The 27,740-nt window shown below is 50.3% G+C and overlaps 2 protein-coding genes across 2 annotated transcripts in view; both read left to right on the forward strand.

Annotated features, from left to right (window-relative positions):
* The first annotated feature begins 23 nt into the window (after window positions 1-23).
* Window positions 24-5,313, forward strand: bxdc2 (brix domain containing 2). The gene is made up of 9 exons (XM_029628599.2): window positions 24-193; window positions 368-479; window positions 1,862-1,976; window positions 2,128-2,177; window positions 3,243-3,316; window positions 3,541-3,591; window positions 3,727-3,828; window positions 4,221-4,349; window positions 4,677-5,313. The coding sequence occupies exons 1-9, from the start codon at window positions 50-52 to the stop codon at window positions 4,917-4,919; spliced, it is 1,020 nt and encodes a 339-aa protein (XP_029484459.1). The 5' UTR covers window positions 24-49; the 3' UTR covers window positions 4,920-5,313.
* Window positions 5,314-10,199: 4,886 nt separating this feature from the next.
* The window catches only part of dnajc21 (DnaJ heat shock protein family (Hsp40) member C21), a 41,795-nt gene continuing 24,254 nt past the window's right edge, over window positions 10,200-27,740 (forward strand). The window contains exons 1-6 of the mRNA XM_029628601.2: window positions 10,200-10,574; window positions 10,873-10,966; window positions 11,350-11,473; window positions 11,862-11,990; window positions 12,727-12,855; window positions 13,240-13,412. Coding sequence (XP_029484461.2) covers window positions 10,478-10,574; window positions 10,873-10,966; window positions 11,350-11,473; window positions 11,862-11,990; window positions 12,727-12,855; window positions 13,240-13,412 — 746 coding nt within the window. The 5' untranslated portion in view covers window positions 10,200-10,477. The remainder of the gene's footprint in view (window positions 10,575-10,872; window positions 10,967-11,349; window positions 11,474-11,861; window positions 11,991-12,726; window positions 12,856-13,239; window positions 13,413-27,740) is intronic.

A 27,740-nucleotide genomic window follows, 5' to 3' on the forward strand; every position in this document is an offset into this window, starting at 1 on the left:
TGCCCTCGCTCTGTTCTTACCGTTCTGAGCCTGAGTGTCAGAAATCAAAATGTCGGCGCTCAAGAGAAAACGTGGAGGAAAGGGTCCAGGTGGAAAAGCAAAGAAAGTGAAATTAGTAGAAAATGGAAATAAACCCCAAACTACAGATATGGAGCAGAACAAAGAAATCGCCGTCCCAGCACCCGTGTCAATGGTAAGTGTGTGTCAAACATGAAATTGCTAGCCACTTCGTCGACTTGGAAAGTTAGCTAATCGTTACATATTTGTCTTGTATAAAAACAGCGACATAACAACATGGACTAATGTTACATGATTGTAGCGATCATCTATGAAACAATGTGTTGATGAATTGGATTTTGATTTCCAGGGTAAGTGGAGAAACAAAGAGCGAGTTCTTGTATTCTCTTCAAGGGGCATCAACTTCAGAACACGACATTTGATGCAGGACCTCAGGACAATGATGCCACACACGAAAGCAGGTTTGTTCCTGAACCAGTATGTGGGCAGAGGAGACGATGAATATCACGAGTCTCTTCTCTAGCCTAGTTTGCTACAATACATTTTTCCCATTAGACATCGCAAGCATTATAAAATCAAAATACGTTCATTACTTATCAAATATGGAGTTTCGCTGAGCAACAAACAAAATGGACTCCGGTAACACATGGTCTGTATACAGAACACAAATATAAATGCAACAATTCCAATGGTTTTACAGAGTTACATTTAATATAAGAAATCAGTCAATTGAAATCCATTCATTAGGCCTTAATCAATGGATTTCACGTGACTGGGAAGGGATGGAACCATTGGTGGGCCTGGGAGGGCATAGGCCCATCTACTTAGGCGCAATAACCACACACTGGGGAGCCATGCTCAGCCAATCAGAATGAGTTCTCCCCCCCAGCAAAAGGCCTTTATTACATACTCTAAAACAACATTGGAGGCTGCTTATGGTACAGAAATGAACATTAAATTATCTGGCAACACCTGGGGAGGGGGCATTCCTGCAGTCAGCATACCTGTGTGCAGTACGTCTGAAACAATGGGTTTGGTATGACGTTCATCCACTGTTATAGATGATAAAATCAATGATCTTTTGGGACACTACTGCTGGATCAGCTGACCTTTGCCTGAGATGTACTCTTTAAGGAGCCTACCTTCACACCTTATGGTCCAAGAACCTTCTTTATATAATATCTTCAGAGGTAGACTGGCTCTGGCAGCCAAATACTCCATCTAAACGTGAATCCGTTCAAAATTGCTTTACGGTTGTTGAAACACAAAGCCCTTTACTTTAAAATAACAAATCATTTCACAAATGCTAGATAGCTAAATTAGCACAGGTGGTCCCTTCCGTATACATGTTCTGTAACATGGCCATATGGATGTGTGGTAACACTAACCCTGGAAAGGTGTGTTTTAATGTAATGTGTGTTAATGTTCAGACTGAGCGTCAGGGCTCTTGACCAACCCCCCCCCCCCCCCCCCCCCCGTACAGAAGACGCTTTTGTTCAATGACTTGTGTGTAATGGAACTGAGTCATGATCAAAGGCTAAGCCAACCTGTGTGGGATTTTATTGGAGGTGCCGACGAGGTGGATTTGGTCAAATTCTATCCAGACAAATGTTTTCGGTTTGCTTGTACTTTTTATTATTATTATTAAGACCTGTTTAGGAATTTGCACGACGACATTTGCTCTGCCAAACTCTGTATTTGGTGAGTAAAGAACATATTTTGGCATGATGCTTGCAGAGCTGTTTAATGGGGAAATGAATGGTAGCTAACTGGGCTACAGAATACTTAATATATTAATCTCCTCCTCTGCCCAAATACTGGAAACTTGACCTTACTCTTACAGACACAAAAATGGACAGAAAGGACAAACTCTTCGTCATAAACGAGGTGTGTGAAATCAAGAACTGCAACAAATGCTTATTCTTTGAAGCAAAGAAAAAGCAGGATCTCTATATGTGGTGAGTGTCAAAGTTAACATCAAATCCTCTCCGCCAAACACACAAAAGCATTCTATTCCTGTCCCCTGACATGGCTTCCTGTCACTTGACATGTCTATGAAAATGTCACCTTTTAAAATGTAATGATTTCAGTCACTTTCTTTTTGTATAGGGTTGCAAATGTTCCCCACGGGCCATCTGCGAAGTTCTTGGTTCAGAATGGTGAGTGTCATTGCCTGAGTTTGTGTGTGAAATGACATGAATTTGGGGCGGCAGGGTAGCCTAGTGGTTAGAGCGTTGGACTAGTAACCGAACGGTTGCAAGTTCAAATCCCGGGCTGACAAGGTACAAATCTGTCGTTCTGCCTGAACAGGCAGTTAACCCACTGTTCAGGCCGTGAAAATAAGAATTTGTTCTTAGGCAGTTAAATAAAGCTCAATCAAGTAACCGTGGTTAAACAGCTGTCGGTATCAAATAGCGGCAGGTAGCCTAGTGGTTCAGAGTGTAGAGGAGGCAGGTAGCCTAGTGGTTCAGAGTGTAGAGGAGGCAGGTAGCCTAGTGGTTCAGAGTGTAGAGGAGGCAGGTAGCCTAGCGGTTCAGAGTGTAGAGGAGGCAGAGTGTTCAGAGGAGGCAGGTAGCCTAGCGGTTCAGAGTGTAGAGGAGGCAGGTAGCCTAGCGGTTCAGAGTGTAGAGGAGGCAGGTAGCCTAGCGGTTCAGAGTGTAGAGGAGGCAGGTAGCCTAGCGGTTCAGAGTGTAGAGGAGGCAGGTAGCCTAGCGGTTCAGAGTGTAGAGGAGGCAGGTAGCCTAGCGGTTCAGAGTGTAGAGGAGGCAGGTAGCCTAGCGGTTCAGAGTGTAGAGGAGGCAGGTAGCCTAGCGGTTCAGAGTGTAGAGGAGGCAGGTAGCCTAGCGGTTCAGAGTGTAGAGGAGGCAGGTAGCCTAGCGGTTCAGAGTGTAGAGGAGGCAGGTAGCCTAGCGGTTCAGAGTGTAGAGGAGGCAGGTAGCCTTCAGCGGTTCAGAGTGTAGAGGAGGCAGGTAGCCTAGCGGTTCAGAGTGTAGAGGAGGCAGGTAGCCTAGCGGTTCAGAGTGTAGAGGAGGCAGGTAGCCTAGCGGTTCAGAGTGTAGAGGAGGCAGGTAGCCGAAATCACTGAGTTGACCAGATGAAAACTCTCTGTCCTTGAACAAGGCACTTAAACCCTAATTGCTCTGGATAAGAATGACTATGATGGAATGGAATAATGACCACGGGCTACAGCTTCATCATATTTCACTCTCTTACTCTTCCTGTAGTCCACACACTCGCCGAACTCAAAATGACAGGGAACTGTCTGAAGGGATCCAGACCACTGCTGTCGTTTGATCCTGTGAGTATTGCGGTTTCGGTCAACGGCAACACGATTCCCGGACACAGATTTATGCCTAGTCCTGGATTCAAATGCAAAATACATTGAGAATATCCTAATCGGGGTCTGGGACCCCATAGTGTAACGGAATACTCTAGAAACTAACTTCATATGGGCCTCACCATCAAGATGTATGGGGATACTGTTTAATGAATTCATGTTTCTATTTATTTTCAATCCAACAGCAATTTGACACGGAGCCTCATTATGCGCTGCTGAAGGAGCTCTTTATCCAGGTTAGTTTCATTATCGCTGCAGCAGAAATATTTGGTCCCAAAAAATTACAATGCGAGAACCATTATTAGTTGTTTCGCTTTTCTTGTGCCGTTGTGATCAGTTCAGAAGTGAGTTTTTGTGTTTTTTTTTTGTAGACATTTTCAACTCCCCAGTACCACCCCAGGAGCCAGCCCTTTGTGGACCATGTCTTCACGTTCACCATAACAGACAACAGGATATGGTTCAGAAACTATCAGGTGAGTTTAACTAACTGGCTCACCTTTCCATTATACAGTATGTGCTCAATGTACAGTGCCGTGCGAAAGTATTCGGCCCCCTTGAACTTTGTTAAAAAAGTTTGAAATATCCAATAAATGTCGTTCCACTTCATGATTGTGTCCCACTTGTTGTTGATTCTTCACAAAAAAATACAGTTTTATATCTTTATGTTTGAAGCCTGAAATGTGGCAAAAGGTCGCAAAGTTCAAGGGGGCCGAATACTTTCGCACGGCACTGTATGTGGAATATAATATATTCTCTGATCATTTCGAACAGCGTGTTGTAACACTCCCTGATTTAGAAGTAATGTTCTTGAATGGCCAAAATGATTAATGCAACATGTGTTTTGACTTATTTCTGTGTCCCACAGATCATTGAGGAAGATGCATCGATGGTAGAAATTGGACCTCGCTTCGTCCTGAACCTCATCAAAATATTCCAGGGGAGCTTCGGCGGCCCCACACTCTTTGAGAACCCACACTTCGAGTCTCCGAACACGGTAATATTTCATTTGATTCCTAGTGGACTCCCCACCCTACATCACTGGTAGATCAAACCTTTATCTTCCGTAGGTATAGAATAACAATGAACTAAAGCTGTTTCCCCTCCCCGACAGTACTGGTGACTGTGATCACTTAGTTAGACCGTGTGGTGATGGGGCAGTCTTGAATTATTATGGTTACATTTTTCTAGATCAGATTGGTTCATTGTTGTTCTGTCTCCCCTCCCCACAGCACCGGGCATCTGATCACTTATATTGAGACTAGGAAGACAATAACTAATCACTGTCCCAGAGTAATTCATTGTTGTCTCTATCTCCCCTTAGCACCGGCGTGTGATCCGCATGGCCACCGCCTCCAGGCTGAGGGAGAAACAGATGGTCAAGGAGCTCCAGAAGCTGAAGAGGACGGAGAACAAGGAGGCGGTGACCAGGGATGTGACAGATGACGTGTTTGCCACGCCGGCTGAGGAGAGGCCAGTCCACATTGAGCTGGAGGCTCCTGCAGCTAAAGTAGTGAAGAAGAACAAACACAAGGCTTTCAAACGACAGAGGAAGCAGAAGCGTTAGGCTAGAGACTGGTTGGTTTGTTGGGTCTTCTAGACGTCATCTGGAAAGTGATTACATTGGTTCTTTGTCAATTTGTCTTTCCTCAATTCCATGTCTCTTTTAATTTTCAAAACTCAAACGAGAAGTTTTGAAGGGAGTGACCTAGAATCTTCTCCAATGTGTTTAGAAGGAATCGGGAAAAGACAAATGAGGACATTTGTTTGGCCGTAAACTGAGGATTGAGTCGACCATCAAGTCTGCAGCCTGTGAAGGGCCATTTCAGAATACGTCGTTTGTGTTGAATGTTTTTTTGTTTTGTTTTTTTTAGCTGCAAAAAAAAAAGTACTAAAGCAACTTTAACTTCTGTTGTCCAGCTTTTCTTACAGTTATGAAATAAAATCTCCATTTTAGTGTTTTATTTCTCCTGTTCATTCCTGAAGATGTCAGTGTGATTTACAGATGACTGGACCGTCTTTGACTTGATACCTGCGTTAGTAACTTCACCAACCTTGTCAATATCGATTGCAAATCTAATATAGTTATAATATCCATGTCAAAAACACTTAACAGAAATGTTGCCACCTCTGTGCGCTTTCGTTCACCAAAGCCTAAATGAGTGTGTCCACAGGTATAGAAGGAAGCTAGTCATTCCACTGCCTAAAAATAGTTAAGCACCCTTTGCTGGCTCAAACAGCCACCCATTCAAATTTGCTGCCTGTTCTTAGTAAACTGGAAAAAAATAGACCAACTACATGGCTGTTTTTCAGAGAAGTTAACTGACTTTCAGCATTCCTTTATAGTAGAGAAGGGCACTGAACTTGTACTGCACTGACTCCGACTTCAGGTGATTGGTTAAAAGAAATGCAAAGAGACTTCAGGTGATTGGTTAAAAGAAATGCATGATAAGATAGTCAGTTGTATTGTTAGATTTTAGTGCAGCCTTTGAGCATACATTTCTTTATTGAAGAAACTCACTTGCTATGGCTTTACATCACCTGCAATCACATGGAGAGCTGTTAGCCAATATAACCTAGTGTTTTTCAGTGAAAGCTTCTCTAACATCAGATACATACAGTGTGGTGTCCCTCATGGAGGTTAGTTTTCTCGACGTGACATTTTTACAAATTACTTACACAAAGCTAGAATGAATGTAAAGTGCATTCAAAGTATTCAGACCCCTTGACTTTACCCACATTGTTACTTATTCTAAAATGGATTAAATTGTTTTTTTTCTCCCCTCATCAATCTACACACAATACCCCATAATGACAAAGTAAGAACTGAAATATCACATTTACATAAGTATTCAGACCCTTTACTCAGTACTTTGAAGCACCTTTGGCAACGATTACAACAAGTCTTCAGGCTTAGCACACCTGTATTTGGGGATTTTCTCCCATTCTCTCTGCAGATCTTCTCAAACTCATTGTTTTGAGTTCCTCGGTGGACAAACTGAATTGGTCCACCCACACAGACAGCGTTGTGAAGAAGGCGCAGCAGCGCCTCTTCAACATGAGGAGGCTGAAGAAATTTGGCTTGTCACCAAAAGCACTCACAAACTTCTACAGATGCACAATCGAGAGCATCCTGTCGGGCTGTATCACCGCCTGGTACGGCAACTGCTCCGCCCACAACCGTAAGGCTCTCCAGAGGGTAGTGAGGTCTGCACAACACATCACCGGGGCAAACTACCTGCCCTCCAGGACACCTACACCACCCGATGTCACAGGAAGGCCATAAAGATCATTAAGGACAACAATCAACCGAGCCACTGCCTGTTCACCCCGCTATCATCCAGAAGGCGAGGTCAGTATAGGTGCATCAAAGCAGGGATCGAGAGACTGAAAAACAGCTATCTCAAGGCCATCAGACTGTTAAACAGCCACCACTAACATTGAGTGGCTGCTGCCAACACACTGATTCAACTCCAGCCACTTTAATAATGGGAATTGATGGAAATTGATGTCAAATATATCACTAGACAATTTAAACAGTGCTACTTAATATGTTTACATACCCTACATTACTCATCTCATATGTGTATGTATATACTGTACTCTATATCATCTACTGCATCTTTATGTAATACATGTATCACTAGCCACTTTAAACTATGCCACTTTGTTTACATACCCTACATTACTCATCTCATATGTATATACTGTACTCGATACCATCTACTGCATCTTGTCTATGCCATTCTGTACCATCACTCATTCATATATCTTTATGTACATATTCTTTATCCCTTTATACTTGTGTGTATAAGGTAGTAGTTTTGGAATTGTTAGGTTAGATTACTCGTTGGTTATTACTGTATTGTCAGAACTAGAAGCACAAGCATTTCGCTACACTCGCATTAACATCTGCTAACCATGTGTATGTGACAAATACAATTTGATTTGATTTGAACTCTTGTCAGGTTGGATGGGGAGAATCGCTGCACAGCTATTTTCAGGTCTCCAGAGAATGTTTGATCGGGTTCAAGTCTGGCCTCTGGTTGTGCCACTCAAGGACATTGAGACTTGTCCTGATGCCACTCCTGCATTATCTTGGCTGTGTGTTTAGCGCCGTTGTCCTGTTGGAAGGTGAACCTTTCACCCCAGTCTGAGTACCTGAGTGCTCTGGAGCAAGTTTTCATCAAGGATCTCTGTACTTTCTAAATTAATCTTTCCCTCGATCCTGACAAGTCTCCCAGGCTCTGCAGCTTAAAAACATTTCCACCAGCATGATACACCGTAGTGATGGTGCCAGGTTTCCTCCAGATGTGACGTTTGGCATTTAGGCCAAAGAGTTCAATGTTGATTATGTCAGACCAGAGAATATTGTTTCTCATGGTATGAGAGTCAATTAGAATCCAGGTTTCCTCCAAACATGACGCTTGGCATTCAGACCAAAGAGTTCAATGTTGATTATATCAGACCAGATAATCTTGTTTCTCATGGTCAGTCCTTTAGGTGCCTTTTGGCAAACTCCAAGCGGGCTGTCATGTGCTTTTTACTGAGGAGTGGCTCTCGTCTAGCCACTACCATAAAGGCCTGATTTGTGGAGTGCTGCAGAGTTGTCCTTCTGAAAGGTTATCCAATCTCCACAGAGGAACTCTGGAGCTCTGTCAGAGTGACCATTGTGACCAATGTCACCTCCGTGACCAATGCCTTTCTCCCCCGATTGCTCAGTTTGGCCGGGCAGCCAGCTCTAGGAAGAGTCTTGGTGGTACCAAACTTCTTCCATTTCAGAATGATGGAGGCCACTGTGTTCTTGGGGACCTTCAAATGATGCACACATTTTTTGGTACCCTTCCCCATATATGTGCCTCGACACAATCATGTCTCGGCGCTCTACGGACAATTTCTTTGACCTCATGGCTTGGTTTTTGCTCTGACGTCGCCTGTCAACTGTGAGACCATGTATAGACAGGTGTGTGCCTTTCCAAATCATGTCCAATCAATTGGATTTACCACAGGTGGACTCCAATCAAGTTGTAGAAACTTCTCAAGGATGATCAATGGAAACGGGATGCATTATGAGCTCAATTTCAAGCCTCATAGCAAAGGATCTGATTTTTAAAGTAAATATTTTTATTTTTTTTATGTTTATGAATGTGCAAATATAAAAAATATATATTTTGTCATTATGGGATATTGTGTGTAGATTGATGAGAATTTTTTTAAAATCCATTTTCAAATTTATTTAAACAGGCATGCCAGTTAAGAACGAATTCTTATTTACAATGACGGTCTAAGAACAGTGTTCAGGGGCAGAACGACAGAATTTGACCTTGTCAGCTCGGGGATTCAATCTAGCAACCTTTCGGTTACTGGCCCAACGCTCGAACCGCTAGGCTACCTGCCGCCATGCTGATCCTTAGAATAAGGCTGTAACATAACAAAATGTGGAAAAGGTGAAGGGGTCTGAATACTTTCCGAATGCACTGTATGTGGTTGATTACACACATGTCGGCACCCAAAGCCAGTGACCTCCCTGAAATTCTAAATAAGGAGTTCAGTCAGTATCAGAATGGGTGATTCATAATAAACTGGTCTTTAAAACATCTACAACTAAAATCAAATCAAATCAAATGTATTTATATAGCCCTTCGTACATCAGCTGATATCTCAAAGTGCTGTACAGAAACCCAGCCTAAAACCCCAAACAGCAAGCAATGCAGGTGTAAAAGCATTATCTTTGGACCTAAACCTCAACTGGAGGTGTGTATAAAGGGTATGAGTGGTGAGGAAGATAAACTCCTAGATGCAACATTGGACGGTCAATTATCATGGTCAAGTCATATTGACAAAGTTGTTGTGCAGTTGGGGAGGTTATTAAAAGATTTTCTGTGTTTTTGACAGAAAAATGAACTCTACTAGTTGTTCCGCCTCTGGTCTTGTCCCATCTTGATTACTGTCTAGGCAATATGGTCAAATGCAGCAAAGAAAGACCTAGCAAAGCTGCAGCTGGCTCAGAACAGAGCAGCACGCCTTGGCCTTAATTACACATAACGAACTAACATCAACAACATACATGCCTGTCTTTCCTAGTTGAGAGTTGACGAGAGATTAATTGCTTCTCTAATAGTTTTTGAGAAGTATTACTGGAATGAAAATTCCAGATTGTCTGCAGAAACATTCAGCTCAGACACCCAGACATACCCCACAAGACATGCCACCAGGGGTCTCTTCACATTCCCCAAGTCCAAGATGAATTCACTGCAACACCAACATTTCAGTCTGTCTGAGGCGGCAGGTAGTTGGACTAGTTCGAGCATTGGACTAGGAAGCAAAAGGTTGCAAGATTGAATCCCTGAGCTGACTAGCTGCCCCTGAACAAGACAGTTAACCCACTGTTCCTAGGCTGTCATTGAAATTTGTCATTGAATTGTTCTTAACTAACTTGCCTAGTTAAAAAAAGGTTTTTAAAAAACCACACAGTATTGTACAGAGCCATGATTACATGCAACTCCCATCTCCAGTTACTCAAGCAAACAGCAAAATGTACTTAATTTTAAGGCTGCGACTGTCTGTGAGGGGACACACAAACACACACATGATTTGTGTGACTGTTCTTGTCTATCAGTGTTTTGTTACTTGTCATGTTTTTTGTGGGTCCCAGGAAGAAAAGCTGCTGCCTCTGCAAAAGCTAATGGGTATCCAAATAAGCACACCAAGGTGGATTTAAAATGTTAAGAATTGTTGCCGTCAGTTTCACACCTATTTTTTTTTGTCATATTCACAATCAACAGAAATCAAGCTTACAACAATTTTCTTTAGGACCTTTTTCTTTACGAAAAGACTGTCCATGATAAATTACGTCATATTTAAGCGCGTAGTCACCGGCAAAGTCCACGATGTGCGGTGTTTTTCAAGCTGAGATACAAGGACAAACTATGCATTTTTAAGTAGAATAAATATTACATTTATTTGTAGATCTGTCCACTGTTATTCATAACTTTCGGTTACTGTTATACCGAGTTTTCCTGTTTTGAGGACAGAGAAGGCTGTTAGCTTAGCCTTTTAGCTAGCTAACATTAGCAACAGGCCAAATCGTGTGGATTTCAGCTAGCTGAACCAGCTCAACTCAAAATGAAGTGTCATTACGAGGTGTTGGGTGTCAAAAGGGACGCGACTGATGATGATATGAAGAAGGTATATCGGAAATTAGCCCTGAGATGGCATCCAGGTACAGTAAACCTTGTTGCCGTGTATTTAACTTGCTAGCTACATTAGCCAGCTAACGTTAGCTGTTAGCTCACTGATCAGAGAGGCCACGGCCAGTGACCTCATTGCTAGCTAAACTGTAATCGGTGCGGGAGACTGACAAGTAGAACAAGATAGCTAGCAGTAACGTTAGTTAACTACCACCAGTTAGTTCGCACTGCTTTTGCACTGGTGTCATAGACGTTCTCTCTTCACCAAACATGTGATGTTTGTATCTTCTAAAGGTATTATTTGTTGGAATATCTTAATTCCATTTCCAGATAAGAACTTGGACAATGCAGATGAGGCAGCTGAGCAGTTCAAACTGATCCAGGCAGCCTATGAAGTCCTGAGCGACCCACAGGAGAGAGCCTGGTGAGAAACAACTTCAGCCTCATTATCCAAAGTAGTAAATGTCTTTTGACTGAGATCCATTAAATTGTAAATTGTTTGGAGTATCCAAGATGACCAGTGTGCTGGAATTTCTTCCTATATGAGATCTAACTTTTTAAGGCCAGGACTTCGTATGGAAATGAGTAAATATTAGTGATCAGCACAGATCTATTGTCTTTCCTTGATTCCTTGCATTGTCCCTCCTTGTCTCCTTGACAAAGATGGTCCAAGGTTCTAGCCCTTGGACCTTCTCCTAAAATGCATTTTAAGGAGGAGAGAATGCAAGGAACTGGGGAAACACTCATTTAGGAAGAGCTACAGTAATGCTAATACTGTGCTTCCCGCCTCTCGACTCCTGTCTCCAGGTATGATAACCACAGAGAGGCTCTCCTTAAAGGTGGGGTCAGCGGGGAGTATGCTGATGAAAGTGTTGACCTTGTTCAGTTCTTCACTGTCACCTGTTACTCTGGTTACGGGGATGAAGAGGAGGTGAGTATGACACTCAGGGAGGGAGCATCTCTGTCTGGGGGGAGCAACTGCATCCCCTAGTGAGTTCAGGTTCTTTGTGGACCCCAACCCAACTAGTTGCCCATCCCTGTTACTTTCTACCAGCAGAGGGCTGCAGAGTAGTACTCTGACATTATAATCCACTCTCAGCCTCCCAGGTCACAGCGTGTACTAGCATGTCTCACTGTGTGGATGTAGAAATGTAACAACACACGTGTATAACAGTAGAATAATGATTGTTACAGTGTAGTGCTTGCTGTGGAGAAAATGTGGATTTGTTGGCTGTACAGAGGATCCAATCCTTTTAGGTCTCCGTTTTTTTTCAATGGGACAAGCAGGTAAAAAGTGGTTTCCCCTCTCCTTTTCTCAGGGTTTCTACACAGTATACAGGAACCTGTTTGAGTCCATAACTACAGAAGAGATGGATCACAGTAAAGAGGAGGACGAGGAGGAAGATGAGTTTCCTTCGTTTGGAGACTCTCAGAGTGACTATGACACGGTAACGTTTGCCCTTGTTAAACAGACAGACAGATTATATATATATATACACACACACACACACACACACACACACACACACACACACACACTCATGCACACACACACACAGAAAGGTGCACAAACTTCATATACTTTTGTGTTCAGTCTCTGACCAATGCTGATAGTGTTCTGGCGTGAATAGAGTCATGGGCAGTAACTTGCAGTAACAGTGTATATCTGTGTAACGTCAGTTCGGGCTATGTTTCAGCATGGTTACTGTATTCCATTCTGTGCTCTTGCTTAATCTCAGAATGGTTCTATAGACAGAGTTGATTTCTGTGAAATAACATTTGTCTGGTCCGTCTCTACCATTTGGACATTTTGCACATTGGGATATATCACGACATAAGTCATTGTGTCATCATGATGATGATGATGATAGATACGTTGATTAAATGGATACATCATATAATCCCATAAGGTTTAGCACAGGGGTGGGCAAACTTTTAATCATAGACTCCAGTTCATAAAACACTGTCTGTGTCTATAGGTAAACCTTTTGGCTCGAGGTCCACATTGAGATATGGAAATTCAACGGAGGGCCGTACAGATGAAATAGAAACCCTTCAAGGGCTGTAGTTTGGCCAATGGTTTAGCAGCTCCACACTAAAGCCTATAACCATCGCCTGTACTGTACCTACCTCTCTGCTCCCTGCAGTCATTGTCTATAGCTCTCTGCTTCTTCCTCCTCCCAGGTTCACCTCTTCTACGCCTACTGGCAGAGCTTCTGCACCCGGAAGAAGTTTGCTTGGAAGGAGGACTATGACACGAGGCAGGCTTCCAACCGCTGGGAGAAGAGGGCCATGGAGAAGGAGAACAAGAAGGTACTGTTGTGTTTTTGTTTTTGGCCTTACAGTGAGGCAGTAGTCTTAGAGAGGTGGACCAGCAGCCAGAAGGTTGCTGGCTCAATCTCTGGGCCCGGACGAAGCAAAAATGGGAATGGAACTGAACACTCAGCTCCTGCCGTTGTGGCCTTGAGCAAGGCTATTGTATTCTAAGTGCCTGTGTTCCTATTCAGCCAGTGCATATGTAGTTCATACGTGTGGTATGAGCCACTGAAGATTGGTGAAACTAACTGACTGTTTTGTTATGCTCACAAATGTTAGGAAGTGAGACTTCGATTAAATGTGAGCCGTTTGATATAGAACCAAGCTCCGTTCTTTCAACACAACAGATCTGAATGGACCATAAAGTGTTCTTCTTCTCAGGTTCGCGACAAGGCCAGGAAGGAGCGCAGCGAGCTAGTGCGTCAACTGGTGGCATTTGTGCGTAAGCGCGACAAGAGGGTGCAGGCCCACAAGAAGCTGGTGGAGGAGCAGAACGCTGAGAAGGCCAAGAAAGTGGAGGAGCTACGACGCAAGCAAAAGCTGTCCCAGGCCAAGTGAGTTCACATAGAAATATGATATGTAGAACATATGCCTCTCCAACAAACAGAAGCTTTCACAGGCCAAGCGAGTGTTGCTGACTACATTGCAGTTGGACTGCACAGAATCACTGATCTATATACTTGTGTTAAAATAACCTCACCTTAAACTGATCCACTCAGACATACTAAATGTCAGACTGCTGTCTAGATGTCAGGCCTCTGTCGCTGTCTTGATGTCAGACCTCTGTCACTGTCTTGATGTCAGGCCTCTGTCACTGTCTAGATGTCAGGCCTCTGTCACTGTCTAGATGTCAGGCCTCTGTCACTGTCTAGATGTCAGGCCGATGTCACTGTCTAGATGCCAGGCCGATGTCACTGTCTAGATGTCAGGCCGATGTCACTGTCTAGATGTCAGGCCGATGTCACTGTCTAGATGTCAGGCCGATGTCACTGTCTAGATGTCAGGCCGATGTCACTGTCTAGATGTCAGGCCGATGTCACTGTCTAGATGTCAGGCCGATGTCACTGTCTAGATGTCAGGCCGATGTCACTGCCTAGATGTCAGGCCGATGTCACTGTCTAGATGTCAGGCCGATGTCACTGTCTAGATGTCAGGCCGATGTCACTGTCTAGATGTCAGGCCGATGTCACTGTCTAGATGTCAGGCCGATGTCACTGTCTAGATGTCAGGCCGATGTCACTGTCTAGATGTCAGGCCTCTGTCACTGTCTAGATGTCAGGCCTCTGTCACTGTCTAGATGTCAGGCCTCTGTCACTGTCTAGATGTCAGGCCGATGTCACTGTCTAGATGTCAGGCCGCCGTCACTGTCTAGATGTCAGGCCGCCGTCACTGTCTAGATGTCAGGCCGCCGTCACTGTCTAGATGTCAGGCCGCCGTCACTGTCTAGATGTCAGGCCGCCGTCACTGTCTAGATGTCAGGCCGCCGTCACTGTCTAGATGTCAGGCCGCCGTCACTGTCTAGATGTCAGGCCGCCGTCACTGTCTAGATGTCAGGCCGCCGTCGCTGTCTAGATGTCAGGCCGCCGTCGCTGTCTAGATGTCAGGCCGATGTCGCTGTCTAGATGCCAGGCCGCGGTCTAGATGTCAGGCCGATGTCACTGTCTAGATGTCAGGCCGATGTCGCTGTCTTGATGTCAGGCCGATGTCGCTGTCTAGATGCCAGGCCGATGTCACAGTCTAGATGCCAGGCCGCGGTCTAGATGTCAGGCCGATGTCACTGTCTAGATGCCAGGCCGCAGTCTAGATGCCAGGCCGCTGTCACTGTCTAGATGTCAGGCCGATGTCACTGTCTAGATGTCAGGCCGATGTCACTTTCTAGATGTCAGGCCGATGTCACAGTCTAGATGTCAGGCCGATGTCACTGTCTAGATGCCAGGCCGATGTCGCTGTCTAGATGCCAGGCCGATGTCGCTGTCTAGATGCCAGGCCGATGTCTGTCTAGATGTCAGGCCTCTGTCACTGTCTAGATGCCAGGCCGATGTCACTGTCTAGATGCCAGGCCTCTGTCACTGTCTAGATGCCAGGCCTCTGTCACTGTCTAGATGTCAGGCCGATGTCGCAGTCTAGATGCCAGGCCGCTGTCTCTGTCTAGATGCCAGGCCGATGTCACTGTCTAGATGTCAGGCCGCGGTCTAGATGCCAGGCCGATGTCGCTGTCTAGATGCCAGGCCGATGTCGCTGTCTAGATGCCAGGCCGCTGTCGCAGTCTAGATGCCAGGCCGCTGTCGCCTGGCATCTAGATTTGATTTGATTTGATTTGAGGCCGATGTCGCAGTCTAGATGTCAGGCCGATGTCACTGTCTAGATGTCAGGCCGCGGTCTAGATGCCAGGCCGCTGTCGCAGTCTAGATGCCAGGCCGCTGTCGCAGTCTAGATGCCAGGCCGATGTCTCTGTCTAGATGCCAGGCCGCTGTCGCAGTCTAGATGCCAGGCCAATGTCGCTGTCTAGATGCCAGGCCGATGTCGCTGTCTAGATGCCAGGCCGATGTCGCTGTCTAGATGCCAGGCCGCTGTCGCAGTCTAGATGTCAGGCCGATGTCACTGTCTAGATGCCAGGCCGATGTCGCTGTCTAGATGCCAGGCCGATGTCGCTGTCTAGATGCCAGGCCGATGTCGCTGTCTAGATGCCAGGCCGATGTCACTGTCTAGATGCCAGGCCTCTGTCTAGATGCCAGGCCGATGTCGCTGTCTAGATGCCAGGCCGATGTCACTGTCTAGATGCCAGGCCTCTGTCACTGTCTAGATGTCAGGCCTCTGTCACTGTCTAGATGCCAGGCCGATGTCACTGTCTAGATGCCAGGCCTCTGTCGCTGTCTAGATGCCAGGCCGCTGTCGCTGTCTAGATGCCAGGCCGATGTCACTGTCTAGATGTCAGGCCTCTGTCTAGATGTCAGGCCTCTGTCTAGATGCCAGGCCGATGTCGCTGTCTAGATGCCAGGCCGATGTCGCAGTCTAGATGCCAGGCCGATGTCGCAGTCTAGATGCCAGGCCGATGTCGCTGTCTAGATGCCAGGCCGATGTCACTGTCTAGATGCCAGGCCTCTGTCTTGATGCCAGGCCGATGTCGCTGTCTAGATGCCAGGCCGATGTCGCTGTCTAGATGCCAGGCCGATGTCACTGTCTAGATGCCAGGCCGATGTCGCAGTCTAGATGCCAGGCCGATGTCGCTGTCTAGATGCCAGGCCGATGTCGCTGTCTAGATGCCAGGCCTCTGTCACTGTCTAGATGCCAGGCCGATGTCACAGTCTAGATGTCAGGCCGATGTCACTGTCTAGATGCCAGGCCGATGTCGCAGTCTAGATGTCAGGCCGATGTCACTGTCTAGATGCCAGGCAGATGTCGCTGTCTAGATGCCAAGCCGATGTCGCTGTCTAGATGTCAGGCCTCTGTCTAGATGTCAGGCCTCTGTCACTGTCTAGATGCCAGGCCGATGTCACTGTCTAGATGCCAGGCCTCTGTCACTGTCTAGATGTCAGGCCGATGTCGCTGTCTAGATGTCAGGCCGATGTCGCTGTCTAGATGCCAGGCCGATGTCACTGTCTAGATGTCAGGCCGCGGTCTAGATGTCAGGCCGCTGTCACTGTCTAGATGTCAGGCCGTGGTCTAGATGCCAGGCCGATGTCGCTGTCTAGATGCCAGGCCGATGTCGCTGTCTAGATGCCAGGCCGATGTCGCTGTCTAGATGCCAGGCCGCTGTCGCAGTCTAGATGCCAGGCCGCTGTCGCCTGGCATCTAGATTTGATTTGATTTGAGGCCGATGTCGCAGTCTAGATGCCAGGCCGATGTCACTGTCTAGATGTCAGGCCGCTGTCGCAGTCTAGATGCCAGGCCGCTGTCGCAGTCTAGATGCCAGGCCGATGTCTCTGTCTAGATGCCAGGCCGCTGTCGCAGTCTAGATGCCAGGCCGATGTCGCTGTCTAGATGCCAGGCCGATGTCGCTGTCTATAGATGCCAGGCCGATGTCGCTGTCTAGATGCCAGGCCGCTGTCTCTGTCTAGATGTCAGGCCGATGTCACTGTCTAGATGCCAGGCCTCTGTCACTGTCTAGATGCCAGGCCGCTGTCGCTGTCTAGATGCCAGGCCGATGTCACTGTCTAGATGTCAGGCCTCTGTCTAGATGTCAGGCCTCTGTCTAGATGCCAGGCCGATGTCGCTGTCTAGATGCCAGGCCGATGTCGCTGTATAGATGCCAGGCCTATGTCGCTGTCTAGATGCCAGGCCGATGTCACTGTCTAGATGTCAGGCCTCTCACTGTCTAGATGCCAGGCCGATGTCGCTGTCTAGATGCCAGGTCGCTGTCTAGATGCCAGGCCGATGTCACTGTCTAGATGCCAGGCCGATGTCACTGTCTAGATGCCAGGCCGATGTCGCTGTCTAGATGCCAGGCCGCTGTCACTGTCTAGATGCCAGGCCGATGTCGCAGTCTAGATGCCAGGCCGATGTCGCTGTCTAGATGCCAGGCCGATGTCACTGTCTAGATGCCAGGCCTCTGTCTTGATGCCAGGCCGATGTCGCTGTCTAGATGCCAGGCCGATGTCGCTGTCTAGATGCCAGGCCGATGTCGCTGTCTAGATGCCAGGCCGATGTCGCTGTCTAGATGCCAGGCCGATGTCACTGTCTAGATGCCAGGCCGATGTCGCAGTCTAGATGCCAGGCCGATGTCGCTGTCTAGATGCCAGGCCGATGTCGCTGTCTAGATGCCAGGCCGATGTCGCTGTCTAGATGCCAGGCCGATGTCACAGTCTAGATGTCAGGCCGATGTCACTGTCTAGATGCCAGGCCGATGTCGCTGTCTAGATGCCAGGCCGATGTCGCTGTCTAGATGCCAGGCCGATGTCGCTGTCTAGATGCCAGGCCGATGTCTCTGTCTAGATGCCAGGCCGATGTCACTGTCTAGATGTCAGGCCGCGGTCTAGATGTCAGGCCGCTGTCACTGTCTAGATGTCAGGCCGCGGTGTAGATGCCAGGCCGATGTCGCTGTCTAGATGCCAGGCCGATGTCGCTGTCTAGATGCCAGGCCGATGTCGCTGTCTAGATGCCAGGCCGCTGTCGCAGTCTAGATGTCAGGCCGATGTCACTGTCTTAGATGCCAGGCCTCTGTCTAGATGCCAGGCCGATGTCGCTGTCTAGATGCCAGGCCGATGTCGCTGTCTAGATGCCAGGCCGATGCCTCTGTCTAGATGCCAGGCCTCTGTCTAGATGCCAGGCCGATGTCGCTGTCTACATGCCAGGCCGATGTCGCTGTCTAGATGCCAGGCCTCTGTCACTGTCTAGATGCCAGGCCGATGTCGCTGTCTAGATGCCAGGCCGATGTCGCTGTCTAGATGCCAGGCCGATGTCGCTGTCTAGATGCCAGGCCGATGTCGCTGTCTAGATGTCAGGCCGATGTCGCAGTCTAGATGCCAGGCCGCTGTCGCAGTCTAGATGCCAGGCCGCGGTCTAGATGTCAGGCCGCGGTCTAGATGTCAGGCCTCTGTCTAGATGCCAGGCCGATGTCGCAGTCTAGATGCCAGGCCGCTGTCGCAGTCTAGATGCCAGGCCGATGTCGCTGTCTAGATGCCAGGCCGATGTCGCTGTCTATAGATGCCAGGCCGATGTCGCTGTCTAGATGCCAGGCCGCTGTCGCAGTCTAGATGTCAGGCCGATGTCACTGTCTAGATGCCAGGCCTCTGTCACTGTCTAGATGCCAGGCCGCTGTCGCTGTCTAGATGCCAGGCCGATGTCACTGTCTAGATGTCAGGCCTCTGTCTAGATTACATTTAAGTCATTTAGCAGACGCTCTTATCCAGAGCGACTTACAAATTGGTGCTTTCACCTTATGACATCCAGTGGAACAGCCACTTTACAATAGTGCATCTAGGTCTTTTAAGGGGAGGGGAGAAGGATTACTTTATCCTATCCTAGGTATTCCTTAAGAGGTGGGGTTTCAGGTGTCTCCGGAGGTGGTGATTGACTCCGCTGTCCTGGCGTCGTGAGGGAGTTTGTTCCACCATTGGGGGGCCAGAGCAGCGAACAGTTTTGACTGGGCTGAGCGGAACTGTACTTCCTCAGTGGTAGGGAGGCGAGCAGGCCAGAGGTGGATGAACGCAGTGCCCTTGTTTGGGTGTAGGGCCTGATCAGAGCCTGGAGGTAGTGAGTGCGTTCCCCTCACAGCTCCGTGAGGCAAGCACCATGGTCTTGTAGCGGATGCGAGAGCTTCAACTGGAAGCCAGTGGAGAGAGCGGAGGAGCGGGGTGACGTGAGAGAACTTGGGAAGGTTGAACACCAGACGGGCTGCGGCGTTCTGGATGAGTTGTAGGGGTTTTAATGGCACAGGCAGGGCCCAGCCAACAGCGAGTTGCAGTAATCCCAGACGGGAGATGACAAGTGCCTGGATTAGGACCTGCGCCCGCTTCCTGTGTGAGGCAGGGTCGTACTCTGCGGATGTTGTAGAGCATGAACCTACAGGAACGGGCCACCGCCTTGATGTTGAGAACGACAGGGTGTTGTCCAGGATCACGCCAAGGTTCTTAGCGCTCTGGGACGAGGACACAATGGAGTTGTCAACCGTGATGGCGAGATCATGGAACGGGCAGTCCTTCCCGGGAGGAAGAGCAGCTCCGTCTTGCCGAGGTTCAGCTTGAGTGATGATCCGTCATCCACACTGATATGTCTGCCAGACATGCAGAGATGCGATCGCCACCTGGTCGTCAGAAGGGGAAAGGAGAAGATTAATTGTGTGTCGTCTGCATAGCAATGATAGAGAGACCATGTGAGGTTATGACAGAGCCAAGTGACTTGGTGTATAGCGAGAATAGGAGAGGGCCTAGAACAGAGCCTGGGGACACCAGTGGTGAGAGCACGTGGTGAGGAGACGGATTCTCGCCACGCCACCTGGTAGGAGCGACCTGTCAGGTAGGACGCAATCAGCGTGGGCCGCGCCGAGATGCCCAACTCGGAGAGGGTGGAGAGGAGGATCTGATGGTTCACAGTATCGAAGGCAGCCGATAGGTCTAGAAGGATGAGAGCAGAGGAGAGAGAGTTAGCTTTAGCAGTGCGGAGCGCCTCCGTGATACAGAGAAGAGCAGTCTCAGTTGAATGACTAGTCTTGAAACCTGACTGATTTGGATCAAGAAGGTCATTCTGAGAGAGATAGCGGGAGAGCTGGCCAAGGACGGCACGTTCAAGAGTTTTGGAGAGAAAAGAAAGAAGGGATACTGGTCTGTAGTTGTTGACATCGGAGGGTCAGGCCTCTAGATGTCAGGCCTCTGTCTAGATGCCAGGCCGATGTCGCTGTCTAGATGCCAGGCCGATGTCGCTGTATAGATGCCAGGCCTATGTCGCTGTCTAGATGCCAGGCCGATGTCACTGTCTAGATGTCAGGCCGATGTCGCTGTCTAGATGCCAGGTCGCTGTCTAGATGCCAGGCCGATGTCACTGTCTAGATGCCAGGCCGATGTCACTGTCTAGATGCCAGACCGATGTCGCTGTCTAGATGCCAGGCCGCTGTCACTGTCTAGATGCCAGGCCGATGTCACTGTCTAGATGCCAGGCCGATGTCGCAGTCTAGATGCCAGGCCGATGTCGCTGTCTAGATGCCAGGCCGATGTCGCTGTCTAGATGCCAGGCCGATGTCGCTGTCTAGATGCCAGGCCGATGTCACAGTCTAGATGTCAGGCCGATGTCACTGTCTAGATGCCAGGCCGATGTCGCAGTCTAGATGTCAGGCCGATGTCACTGTCTAGATGCCAGGCAGATGTCCCTGTCTAGATGCCAAGCCGATGTCGCTGTCTAGATGTCAGGCCTCTGTCTAGATGTCAGGCCTCTGTCACTGTCTAGATGCCAGGCCGATGTCACTGTCTAGATGCCAGGCCTCTGTCACTGTCTAGATGTCAGGCCGATGTCGCTGTCTAGATGTCAGGCCGATGTCGCTGTCTAGATGCCAGGCCGATGTCTCTGTCTAGATGCCAGGCCGATGTCACTGTCTAGATGTCAGGCCGCGGTCTAGATGTCAGGCCGCTGTCACTGTCTAGATGTCAGGCCGCGGTGTAGATGCCAGGCCGATGTCGCTGTCTAGATGCCAGGCCGATGTCGCTGTCTAGATGCCAGGCCGATGTCGCTGTCTAGATGCCAGGCCGCTGTCGCAGTCTAGATGTCAGGCCGATGTCACTGTCTTAGATGCCAGGCCTCTGTCTAGATGCCAGGCCGATGTCGCTGTCTAGATGCCAGGCCGATGTCGCTGTCTAGATGCCAGGCCGATGCCTCTGTCTAGATGCCAGGCCTCTGTCTAGATTCCAGGCCGATGTCGCTGTCTACATGCCAGGCCGATGTCGCTGTCTAGATGCCAGGCCTCTGTCACTGTCTAGATGCCAGGCCTCTGTCACTGTCTAGATGTCAGGCCTCTGTCACTGTCTAGATGCCAGGCCGATGTCACTGTCTAGATGCCAGGCCTCTGTCACTGTCTAGATGCCAGGCCGCTGTCGCTGTCTAGATGCCAGGCCGCTGTCGCTGTCTAGATGCCAGGCCGCTGTCGCTGTCTAGATGCCAGGCCGATGTCACTGTCTAGATGTCAGGCCTCTCACTGTCTAGATGCCAGGCCGATGTCACTGTCTAGATGTCAGGCCGCGGTCTAGATGTCAGGCCTCTGTCTAGATGTCAGGCCTCTGTCTAGATGCCAGGCCGATGTCGCTGTCTAGATGCCAGGCCGATGTCGCTGTCTAGATGCCAGGCCGATGTCACTGTCTAGATGTCAGGCCGCGGTCTAGATGTCAGGCCGCGGTCTAGATGTCAGGCCTCTGTCTAGATGCCAGGCCGATGTCGCTGTCTAGATGCCAGGCCGATGTCGCTGTCTAGATGCCAGGCCGATGTCGCTGTCTAGATGCCAGGCCGATGTCGCTGTCTAGATGCCAGGCCGATGTCGCTGTCTAGATGCCAGGCCGATGTCGCTGTCTAGATGCCAGGCCGATGTCGCTGTCTAGATGTCAGGCCGTTGTCGCTGTCTAGATGTCAGGCCGATGTCACAGTCTAGATGTCAGGCCGATGTCACTGTCTAGATGCCAGGCCGATGTCGCTGTCTAGATGCCAGGCCGATGTCGCAGTCTAGATGCCAGGCCGCTGTCGCAGTCTAGATGCCAGGCCGCGGTCTAGATGTCAGGCCGCGGTCTAGATGTCAGGCCTCTGTCTAGATGCCAGGCCGATGTCGCTGTCTAGATGCCAGGCCGATGTCGCTGTCTAGATGCCAGGCCGATGTCGCTGTCTAGATGCCAGGCCGATGTCGCTGTCTAGATGCCAGGCCGATGTCGCTGTCTAGATGCCAGGCCGATGTCGCTGTCTAGATGCCAGGCCGATGTCGCAGTCTAGATGCCAGGCCGCTGTCACTGTCTAGATCTAGATGCCTGTCTAGATGCCGCGGTCTAGATGTCAGATGCCAGGCGGTCTAGATGTCAGGCCTCTGCCTAGATGCCAGGCCGATGTCGCTGTCTAGATGCCAGGCCGATGTCGCTGTCTAGATGCCAGGCCGATGTCGCTGTCTAGATGCCAGGCCGATGTCGCTGTCTAGATGCCAGGCCGATGTCGCTGTCTAGATGCCAGGCCGATGTCGCTGTCTAGATGCCAGGCCGCTGTCGCAGTCTAGATGCCAGGCCGCTGTCGCAGTCTAGATGCCAGGCCGCTGTCGCAGTCTAGATGCCAGGCCGATGTCTCTGTCTAGATGCCAGGCCGATGTCTCTGTCTAGATGCCAGGCCGATGTCACTGTCTAGATGTCAGGCCGCGGTCTAGATGTCAGGCCGCTGTCACTGTCTAGATGTCAGGCCGCGGTCTAGATGCCAGGCCGATGTCGCTGTCTAGATGCCAGGCCGCTGTCGCAGTCTAGATGCCAGGCCGATGTCTCTGTCTAGATGCCAGGCCGATGTCACTGTCTAGATGTCAGGCCGCGGTCTAGATGCCAGGCCGCTGTCGCAGTCTAGATGCCAGGCCGCTGTCGCTGTCTAGATGCCAGGCCGATGTCTCTGTCTAGATGCCAGGCCGCTGTCGCTGTCTAGATGTCAGGCCGATGTCGCTGTCTAGATGCCAGGTCGCTGTCTAGATGCCAGGCCGATGTCACTGTCTAGATGCCAGGCCGATGTCGCTGTCTAGATGCCAGGCCGATGTCGCTGTCTTGATGTCAGGCCGATGTCACTGTCTAGATGCCAGGCCGATGTCACTGTCTAGATGTCAGGCCGATGTCACTGTCTAGATGCCAGGCCGATGTCACTGTCTAGATGCCAGGCCGATGTCGCTGTCTAGATGCCAGGCCGCTGTCACTGTCTAGATGCCAGGCCGATGTCGCAGTCTAGATGCCAGGCCGATGTCGCTGTCTAGATGCCAGGCCGATGTCGCTGTCTAGATGCCAGGCCGATGTCACTGTCTAGATGCCAGGCCTCTGTCTTGATGCCAGGCCGATGTCGCTGTCTAGATGCCAGGCCGATGTCGCTGTCTAGATGCCAGGCCGATGTCGCTGTCTAGATGCCAGGCCGATGTCGCAGTCTAGATGCCAGGCCGATGTCGCAGTCTAGATGCCAGGCCGATGTCGCAGTCTAGATGCCAGGCCGATGTCGCAGTCTAGATGCCAGGCCGATGTCACTGTCTAGATGTCAGGCCTCTGTCTAGATGTCAGGCCTCTGTCACTGTCTAGATGCCAGGCCGATGTCACTGTCTAGATGCCAGGCCGATGTCACTGTCTAGATGTCAGGCCGCGGTCTAGATGTCAGGCCGCTGTCACTGTCTAGATGTCAGGCCGCGGTCTAGATGCCAGGCCGATGTCGCTGTCTAGATGCCAGGCCGATGTCGCTGTCTAGATGCCAGGCCGCTGTCGCAGTCTAGATGTCAGGCCGATGTCACTGTCTAGATGCCAGGCCGATGTCGCTGTCTAGATGCCAGGCCGATGTCACTGTCTAGATGCCAGGCCTCTGTCTAGATGCCAGGCCGATGTCGCTGTCTAGATGCCAGGCCGATGTCACTGTCTAGATGCCAGGCCTCTGTCACTGTCTAGATGTCAGGCCTCTGTCACTGTCTAGATGTCAGGCCGTTTTCACTGTCTAGATGCCAGGCCTCTGTCACTGTCTAGATGCCAGGCCGCTGTCGCTGTCTAGATGCCAGGCCGATGTCACTGTCTAGATGTCAGGCCTCTGTCTAGATGTCAGGCCTCTGTCTAGATGCCAGGCCGATGTCGCTGTCTAGATGCCAGGCCGATGTCGCTGTCTAGATGCCAGGCCGATGTCACTGTCTAGATGTCAGGCCTCTCACTGTCTAGATGCCAGGCCGATGTCACTGTCTAGATGTCAGGCCGCGGTCTAGATGTCAGGCCTCTGTCTAGATGTCAGGCCTCTGTCTAGATGCCAGGCCGATGTCGCTGTCTAGATGCCAGGCCGATGTCACTGTCTAGATGCCAGGCCGATGTCGCTGTCTAGATGCCAGGCCGATGTCACTGTCTAGATGCCAGGCCGATGTCACTGTCTAGATGCCAGGCCGATGTCACTGTCTAGATGTCAGGCCGATGTCACTGTCTAGATGTCAGGCCTCTGTCTAGATGTCAGGCCTCTGTCTAGATGCCAGGCCGATCTGTCTAGATGCCAGGCCGATGTCGCTGTCTAGATGCCAGGCCGATGTCGCTGTCTAGATGCCAGGCCGATGTCACTGTCTAGATGCCAGGCCGATGTCACTGTCTAGATGCCAGGCCGATGTCACTGTCTAGATGTCAGGCCGCGGTCTAGATGCCAGGCCGATGTCGCTGTCTAGATGCCAGGCCGATGTCACTGTCTAGATGCCAGGCCGATGTCACTGTCTAGATGTCAGGCCTCTGTCTAGATGTCAGGCCTCTGTCACTGTCTAGATGCCAGGCCGATGTCACTGTCTAGATGCCAGGCCTCTGTCACTGTCTAGATGTCAGGCCGATGTCGCTGTCTAGATGCCTGGCCGATGTCTCTGTCTAGATGCCAGGCCGATGTCACTGTCTAGATGTCAGGCCGTGGTCTAGATGTCAGGCCGCTGTCACTGTCTAGATGTCAGGCCGCGGTCTATATGCCAGGCCGATGTCGCTGTCTAGATGCCAGGCCGATGTCGCTGTCTAGATGCCAGGCCGATGTCGCTGTCTAGATGCCAGGCCGATGTCACTGTCTAGATGCCAGGCCGATGTCGCTGTCTAGATGCCAGGCCGATGTCGCTGTCTAGATGCCAGGCCGATGTCACTGTCTAGATGCCAGGCCTCTGTCACTGTCTAGATGTCAGGCCTCTGTCACTGTCTAGATGCCAGGCCGATGTCACTGTCTAGATGCCAGGCCTCTGTCGCTGTCTAGATGCCAGGCCGCTGTCGCTGTCTAGATGCCAGGCCGATGTCACTGTCTAGATGTCAGGCCTCTGTCTAGATGTCAGGCCTCTGTCTAGATGCCAGGCCGATGTCGCTGTCTAGATGCCAGGCCGATGTCGCTGTCTAGATGCCAGGCCGATGTCGCTGTCTAGATGTCAGGCCGATGTCACTGTCTAGATGCCAGGCCGATGTCACTGTCTAGATGCCAGGCCGATGTCACTGTCTAGATGCCAGGCCGATGTCACTGTCTAGATGTCAGGCCGCGGTCTAGATGTTAGGCCGCGGTCTAGATGTCAGGCCTCTGTCTAGATGCCAGGCCGATGTCGCTGTCTAGATGCCAGGCCGATGTCGCTGTCTAGATGCCAGGCCGATGTCACTGTCTAGATGCCAGGCCGATGTCACTGTCTAGATGCCAGGCCGATGTCACTGTCTAGATGCCAGGCCGATGTCACTGTCTAGATGCTGACATCTGTCTAGATGCCAGGCCGATGTCGCTGTCTTGATGTCAGGCCGATGTCACTGTCTAGATGCCAGGCCGATGTCACTGTCTAGATGCCAGGCCGATGTCACTGTCTAGATGTCAGGCCGATGTCGCTGTCTAGATGCCAGGCCGATGTCGCTGTCTTGATGTCAGGCCGATGTCACTGTCTAGATGCCAGGCCGATGTCACTGTCTAGATGCCAGGCCGATGTCACTGTCTAGATGTCAGGCCGATGTCACTGTCTAGATGCCAGGCCGATGTCACTGTCTAGATGTCAGGCCGATGTCGCTGTCTAGATGCCAGGCCGCTGTCGCTGTCTAGATGCCAGGCCGCTGTCGCTGTCTAGATGCCAGGCCGATGTCGCAGTCTAGATGCCAGGCCGATGTCGCTGTCTAGATGCCAGGCCGATGTCGCTGTCTAGATGCCAGGCCTCTGTCTAGATGCCAGGCCGATGTCGCTGTCTAGATGCCAGGCCGATGTCGCTGTCTAGATGCCAGGCCGATGTCGCTGTCTAGATGCCAGGCCGATGTCGCTGTCTAGATGCCAGGCCGATGTCACTGTCTAGATGCCAGGCCTCTGTCTTGATGCCAGGCCGATGTCACTGTCTAGATGTCAGGCCGCGGTCTAGATGTCAGGCCTCTGTCACTGTCTAGATGCCAGGCCGCTGTCGCTGTCTAGATGTCAGGCCGATGTCGCTGTCTAGATGCCAGGCCTCTGTCACTGTCTAGATGTCAGGCCGATGTCACTGTCTAGATGCCAGGCCTCTGTCACTGTCTAGATGCCAGGCCGATGTCACTGTCTAGATGCCAGGCCTCTGTCACTGTCTAGATGTCAGGCCGATGTCACTGTCTAGATGCCAGGCCTCTGTCACTGTCTAGATGCCAGGCCGATGTCACTGTCTAGATGCCAGGCCTCTGTCACTGTCTAGATGTCAGGCCGATGTCACTGTCTAGATGCCAGGCCGATGTCGCTGTCTAGATGCCAGGCCGATGTCGCTGTCTAGATGCCAGGCCGATGTCGCTGTCTAGATGCCAGGCCGATGTCGCTGTCTAGATGCCAGGCCTCTGTCGCTGTCTAGATGCCAGGCCGATGTCGCTGTCTAGATGCCAGGCCGATGTCACTGTCTAGATGTCAGGCCGCGGTCTAGATGTCAGGCCTCTGTCACTGTCTAGATGCCAGGCCGCTGTCGCTGTCTAGATGTCAGGCCTCTGTCTAGATGTCAGGCCTCTGTCTAGATGCCAGGCCGATGTCGCTGTCTAGATGCCAGGCCGATGTCGCTGTCTAGATGCCAGGCCTCTGTCACTGTCTAGATGTCAGGCCGATGTCACTGTCTAGATGCCAGGCCGATGTCACTGTCTAGATGCCAGGCCGATGTCGCTGTCTAGATGCCAGGCCTCTGTCTAGATGCCAGGCCGATGTCACTGTCTAGATGCCAGGCCTCTGTCACTGTCTAGATGTCAGGCCGATGTCACTGTCTAGATGCCAGGCCGCTGTCACTGTCTAGATGCCAGGCCGATGTCGCAGTCTAGATGCCAGGCCGATGTCGCTGTCTAGATGCCAGGCCGATGTCGCTGTCTAGATGCCAGGCCGATGTCACTGTCTAGATGCCAGGCCTCTGTCTTGATGCCAGGCCGATGTCGCTGTCTAGATGCCAGGCCGATGTCGCTGTCTAGATGCCAGGCCGATGTCGCTGTCTAGATGCCAGGCCGATGTCGCAGTCTAGATGCCAGGCCGATGTCGCAGTCTAGATGCCAGGCCGATGTCGCAGTCTAGATGCCAGGCCGATGTCACTGTCTAGATGTCAGGCCTCTGTCTAGATGTCAGGCCTCTGTCACTGTCTAGATGCCAGGCCGATGTCACTGTCTAGATGCCAGGCCGATGTCGCTGTCTAGATGCCAGGCCGATGTCTCTGTCTAGATGCCAGGCCGATGTCACTGTCTAGATGTCAGGCCGCGGTCTAGATGTCAGGCCGCTGTCACTGTCTAGATGTCAGGCCGCGGTCTAGATGCCAGGCCGAT

The sequence above is a fragment of the Oncorhynchus nerka genome, linkage group LG22, assembly GCF_034236695.1.
Source record: "Oncorhynchus nerka isolate Pitt River linkage group LG22, Oner_Uvic_2.0, whole genome shotgun sequence".
Taxonomy (NCBI): domain Eukaryota; kingdom Metazoa; phylum Chordata; class Actinopteri; order Salmoniformes; family Salmonidae; genus Oncorhynchus; species Oncorhynchus nerka.

What these genes read in the sequence shown, in the direction of transcription:
- bxdc2 (XM_029628599.2), top strand. Translation starts at nt 50, where the DNA reads ATGTCGGCGCTCAAGAGAAAACGTGGAGGAAAGGGTCCAGGTGGAAAA. An exon ending in AAGCAGGATCTCTATATGTG is followed by an intron (nt 1,977 to 2,127) that starts GTGAGTGTCAAA and finishes CTTTTTGTATAG; the next exon opens with GGTTGCAAATGTTCCCCACG. An exon ending in TATGGTTCAGAAACTATCAG is followed by an intron (nt 3,829 to 4,220) that starts GTGAGTTTAACT and finishes TGTGTCCCACAG; the next exon opens with ATCATTGAGGAAGATGCATC.